The sequence below is a fragment of the Phocoena sinus genome, chromosome 2 (genome assembly GCF_008692025.1).
Source record: "Phocoena sinus isolate mPhoSin1 chromosome 2, mPhoSin1.pri, whole genome shotgun sequence".
NCBI lineage: Eukaryota > Metazoa > Chordata > Mammalia > Artiodactyla > Phocoenidae > Phocoena > Phocoena sinus.
This window is the reverse complement of record NC_045764.1, coordinates 33,240,088-33,246,087: the sequence shown is the minus strand read 5'-3', so window position 1 is coordinate 33,246,087 and position 6,000 is coordinate 33,240,088. Positions and strand designations below refer to the sequence as shown.

At 39.1% G+C, this 6,000-nt stretch overlaps 1 protein-coding gene across 4 annotated transcripts in view; it reads right to left on the bottom strand.

Annotated features, from left to right (window-relative positions):
* The window catches only part of ZFAND6 (zinc finger AN1-type containing 6), a 76,144-nt gene continuing 70,144 nt past the window's right edge, over nt 1–6,000 (bottom strand). For all 4 annotated transcript variants that reach the window (XM_032620476.1, XM_032620448.1, XM_032620468.1 and 1 more), the window contains 2 exons: nt 3,761–3,874; nt 1–928 (listed from right to left, as the gene is read on the bottom strand). In XM_032620476.1, the coding sequence (XP_032476367.1) occupies nt 780–928; nt 3,761–3,874 (263 nt within the window). In that variant the 3' untranslated portion in view covers nt 1–779. The remainder of the gene's footprint in view (nt 929–3,760; nt 3,875–6,000) is intronic.

Here is a 6,000-nt window from a genome sequence, read left to right as displayed (position 1 = left end):
TACAAGGGAACATTATGGTTTTCCTTTTTATTTAATCAAAGACTGGTAGATAAACATAAATACAGCACAATTACTTCAGATCATTCTTCATATTGTATACACACAGACCAATGAACATAATCTGAAAGAAACCTGCAGTCAGCAATGAAATGCATACAGCTTTTCCTTCCCTTGCTCAAAAAAATTTAAAAACACACAAACTTAGAATCTCTTCAGCACACACTCTCCTGTGACAAATGATTCAGACATAAATAGTGGGTGCAAAGAAACTATATGCTAACATATGTATAACCTTTGTTAATGAAAAACAGAAGCAGCCATAATGATTAAGATACATTCAGTTACTGATAACTAGTTGTGCCCTAAAGGGCATTTATCAAAAGAGAAATCGTGCTGCAGAGAAAAGCTATATATACATACACAATGAGAAAATAAACTGCAAGATTAACGCATGCATGTTTAATACTGGAAAAATCACAGCCCTCCAACACTTCTCCACATTTGTTATAAAAGTCCTCGGCACTCAACTAAAATTAAAATGATCTTAAAAGGATAATACTTGTAAAGTTTACTTAAGTCTTTTCAGCCACAGAAACTGCAATGTAAATAAATGTTCAGAGTCATTTCCAAAACAAAAACAAAAATCTATTCTTCTGATGACATGCATGATTAAAAGGTCTATGCAAGATACATTGCTCTACATTCCCAATGACTAGGAAAAAAAACCTCAAGTCAATTTTTAGTTTGCAGATGGTCAAAGGATTTTGTATTCCAGGAGTTCAAATCTTCTGGATCTTTTCACCAACAACTACTGGATTTTCTTTTCTGATTTTCTCAGCAGCATCAGCTTTGTAATTGTAAGAGCAATTGTGTACATCTGAGTAACGGTGTACACCACAGTAAACATTTCCACACCGACATTCAAACCCTGAAAATGGATTAATACACGTACGTGAGTTGAATGGAAGGTCTAAAAATATTAAACTCTCTAGCATAATTAATGTTAAAAAGATCATATATTTAGGGCAGCAGTCTAAAGAATCATTCCAAACAAGCAGTTTCACAACCTAGTAACATTCTCAAAATCCATAGCTGATAGCTTCATTTCTTTTTCCTACCTACAAATACAAATACAGGTTTGTATCAGCAGACCAAAGTCATAACCACTTCTCTGAGCTCAAGTTTTCACCCGTGACACAACTGCTTCCTATCAAAAACAGGGTTGCTAAATTGAAACACTCCTCAAATACTACAATGTGAAAAAATAAGCATACTGTCAGAAGGCAATCTTAAGATTTAATTAAGGAAGAGGAAATGAAACTTTTGACAGAACTGTTAACAAACAGCAATAGTATATTAGCTTTCCTTGGCTAACCTCCAATGGAGAGGTGAACTGTAATCTGGCTGAGTGATTTACAGCATGAGATGTTACGGTTGCCTAAGCCTGAATCTATTTACTAACACAGGCAAATTACGTGACCCTTAGCTTCTGCATCTCTAACTTTGGAATCGGTTACAGTAAGAATTAAATGAGGAAGTATTAAGTGCCTAACATATAGTAAACATGCAATAAATGCTACTGATTTTAGGGAAATGCCCCAAGAACTGAAGCCAAAACAGAGAAATAAGCAGTGTGGATAGTCTTTAAATAAAACCAGTCCTGCACCCCCAAATTAGGATTTTATGATTTTATGATGGAATTACTGTAAATGGTAGATAGGAATCAAAATTTTAAACACTGACATTTGATGTAAACTTCCTTTACCAAATTTTTTTAAACTTCAAAAAGATACTCTGTAACTTCATAATTTTCTTTTATTTTTAAAATTTTATTATTTTTTTTGGCTGTACCACACAGCTTGTGGGATCTTAGTTCCCCGACAAGGGACGGAACCTGGGCCCTCGACAGTGAAAGCGTGGAGTATTAACGACTGGACCGCCAAGGAATTCCCCTATAACTTCATAATAATGAATGAAAAATGGAGCCAAGAATACTACTAGACTGACAAGACAGAAATTACTAAGTCGCAGCCTTCTTTCTAATTGTGAAGTTGAAGTTTCTGAGGTTTAGAAAGACAGTATTTGATGCTAAATATGTACACTTTAAAATGCCTTACTTGTTCACGTCTGTACTCTTTAAATAAATACATTTGCCAAGGCATGGGCCAGTCTTAAACATCTGATATCAGACTGTAAATCTCCTTTCCTCTTTATCTACACCTTAGCCAGATAAACCTTCCTAAAACATAATTTACTCAAAATCTTATCTCGGGCTTCCCTGGTGGCACAGTGGTTAAGAATCCGCCTGTCAATGCAGGGGATACGGGTTTGAGCCCTGGTCCGGGAAGATCCCACATGCTGCGGAGCAACTAAGCCCATGCACCACAACTACTGAGCCCATGTGGCACAACTACTGAAACCCGCACACCTAGAGCCTGTGCTCTGCAAAAGAGAAACCACCACAATGAGAAGCTCATGTACCGCAATGAAGAGTAGCCCCGGCTCGCTGTTACTAGAGAAAGCCCACGCACAGCAACAAAGACCCAACACAGCCAAAAATAAATTAAAAAAAACAAACAAACTTATCTCCTCTTAAGCCAATTTCTTAAGAGTATTCAGCACAATGTCTGGCACATAGTAAACAATAAATGGTAACTATTTATAGCTGCAACTGTTCCCCATCAATTAACCACAGTACACATCATTAGCCTTATCTCTATGGTGGTATCTAACCCCCTTCTTCATATATTTTGTGCTACAATCCCCTTTTACAGTCCCCTAAACATGCCCTATCCTTTCTGTGAGCTTTTGTTCAAGGTATTTTTTTTTTTTGCCTGAAATGCTCCCATTTCCATCACTTATTAAGTCCTACTCATCTTTCAAGACCCAGTTGGAACATTCTACCTTCATGACTTTGATGGGCCTCTACTCTTCTTTTATATAAATTAATCACATCCATCCCTGAATTCCCAAAGAAATCTATCTGACTGCGCTTAAATGTACTCTCTTTGCCAAATATCCAAGTAATATTTCAAACATTTTCTTCTCCCGCTCTCTTTTTTTTTTTTTTTTTGTGGTACACGGGCCTCTCACTGTTGTGGCCTCTCCCATTGCGGAGCACAGGCTCCGGACGCGCAGGCTCAGCGGCCACGTCTCACGGGCCCAGCCGCTCCGCGGCATGTGGGATCTTCCCGGACCGGGGCACGAACCCGTGTCCCCTGCATCGGCAGGCGGACTCTCAACCACTGCGCCGCTAGGGAAGCCCCCCCCCTTAATAACAATCCCAGCTAACAGCTCTGTTACAGTAGTCAACATGTATTGATTACTTATTGCGTGGCAGCACGCGGCTATCACCTTACATATGAGCTCTCTGAACCCTCATGACAACCTGTGACTAGCCGCTTTACATAGAGAAAGTACTTCACAGCTCACCAAGGACTTAAATATTCTCTCACACACAACAATTTCGGCTCTCTGAAGGCAGGAGCCACATCTTTGCCCTTTCACAGCACCTGGCACACTGACCTTACCTGTCTAATATTCTCAAACTCAGCTGAAATGAATTTTTAAAAGAAAAGCTATTCATTTTACTATTAGGTATGCAATTAAAGCTACTTTTATTTAAGAAAATTCAGAAGGTGAAGCATATCCATTATTAACTCATACGGGAACAAAAACAATCTTAATCGAAGCCATTAATAAAGTCATGCATCATCATAAATAAAATCTTAATTTTAAACCATGTGATTCAGGCCCTTACCAGTAAGTCCCACTTTCTTCCTGCACATGAAACAGCGATTCTTTTTTTGTTTTGGTTTTTCAAGAGACTTGCTTTGCTCTTCAGATGGCTGCTGTGCCGTTTCTGATACTGAAGCTGATAAAAATAGGAAGGTGGTAAAATTTAATTATTCAATGAGATTTTGAAATTTGGGTGGTTGTTACCCCTCACCCCACCCCCACTGATCTGTTTATTCAGAGGATAACTGAGTAATTTATTTATTTACTAGCATGGAAAGATGCTCACATTAAGTTACAAAGTAGTTTATATAATATGACCCCCTTTTGGTGAAATGCATATATGTATGTTAAGTATGCATGTATGTATACACACATGGAGAAAATCTAGACTATACACTGACTTATTAACAAGTGACTCTAAAAGCACTATATTTTCTAAAATTTCTAATAATTATGTATTTGACCAATAAAAGACATACAAAACACAAACACTACTTGGGTATTCTAAGGGAGTATGTAAGAAAATGGTCACATGCAAACTTCTAAATACTGGTGAGCTCAGAACTATGTAGATTTCAAAGAGAATAAGGGGAAAAAGCCTGAAACCAAGATTTAGTGGAATACTATGTTCAAAATTCTCAGAATGTTTCATATAAAACCTTTAAAATACTGAGAATAAAATAAATTGATTAAAATGTTACAATTAAGATAATAAATTGATTTAAGTGTTGAAGCCAAGGCCAGTTGCACCAAAATTCAGGTCCAATTATTGCCCCTAAATCCTAACTAATGTGACCCCCGCCACTCCCTCTCACTAACTACTCTGGCCCTCCCAAATGCTGTTACTAGAGTTAGAATCTATCAGGTGACCTAGCAGACATGGTATCTTGTTCTAAAACAATCAGTGACTTGCCAGGGATCAAGGATTTAACCTCTCCAATTTTATCACCAACCAGTCCTTCTTCTTCAGTAATCTACTGCTTAACCAATCTATGGGACTATGCCAGGTACCTCTGCTGTGTACAACCAATTCAAAGGGCTTCCTTTCTCTCATTTCACCATTCAATTGCCCTTTAAAGCCTCCAGGAAACCCTGTCTCAGCTCTCTTGCAACGTTTCATTCTGATTACCCTTAATTCCCTTAAGTACTCTCTACCAAATTCTGGGCACTTCACATGAGCCCCCTCTTCCATCCATGCTTCACACATTGCATCCAAGTCATCTGCCTTACATGAGAATCTAATGATGTGCCCTCCAATGTTTAAAATTCTTTGACGACTCCCCACTAACACCCAGGATAAATAAAGCCCAGAGGTCCTTCAGGATTCTTCTCATCCTTCTTTTCTAGCCTTGTCTCTCACCATTCCTCAACAATAATCCATGCTTCAGGCATAGTGAAGTATTTGCAGTTTCCCTGAACATACTAAATTCTCTCTTACCTCTGGGTTTTTTGTAAAAGTTGTCCTTTCTATGTGGAACGCTTTTCCTATGCCCCCTTGTCCCTCTCCTCCTTACCTGGCTAACTCCAATGTGTCTTTTTTGTTTAAGCTTATATTATCAGCTCTTACTCCATTCCCTCCCCCACAACTTAGACTAGGAAACCCTATTATGCCCGGTAGCACTTTCTGCACTATTATATTATAAATGCCTTTTTTTTTTTTCCCCCGGTACACGGGCCTCTCACTGTTGTGGCCTCTCCCGTTGCGGAGCACGGGCTCCGGACGCGCAGGCTCAGCAGCCATGGTTCACGGGCCCAGCCGCTCCGCGGCATGTGGGATCTTCCCGGACCGGGGCACGAACCCATGTCCCCTGCATCGGCAGGCGGACTCTCAACCACTGTGCCACCAGGGAAGCCCTGTAAATGCCTATTTGACTTTAACCTGCCCTTAACCTTTCAGGGCAGGAACCTGTCATTTTCAACCTTGTTACCAGTGCCTCCTACTACACAGCAGGCATTCAATAAATAATCTGTTGAACTGAATTAGTATTGAGTTATTTACCTATTGTATTTATGTGCTCCATTTCCCCAACTATACTGTAAGCCTGCTGAGAAGAGGGATAGCATCCTATTCCCTGTTTGAATTTCCAGCACCTATCACAGTGAACTATACACAGTAGATGCTCAAACATTTGATATAATGGATTCTAACCTGCTTATGTCAACACATTATTAACAAAATATGACAAAAGGCAAAACACCACAAACTAACAAATAAATATGCATGAATGAAGAGCTCTATAACATGATTATTCCACCTGGACA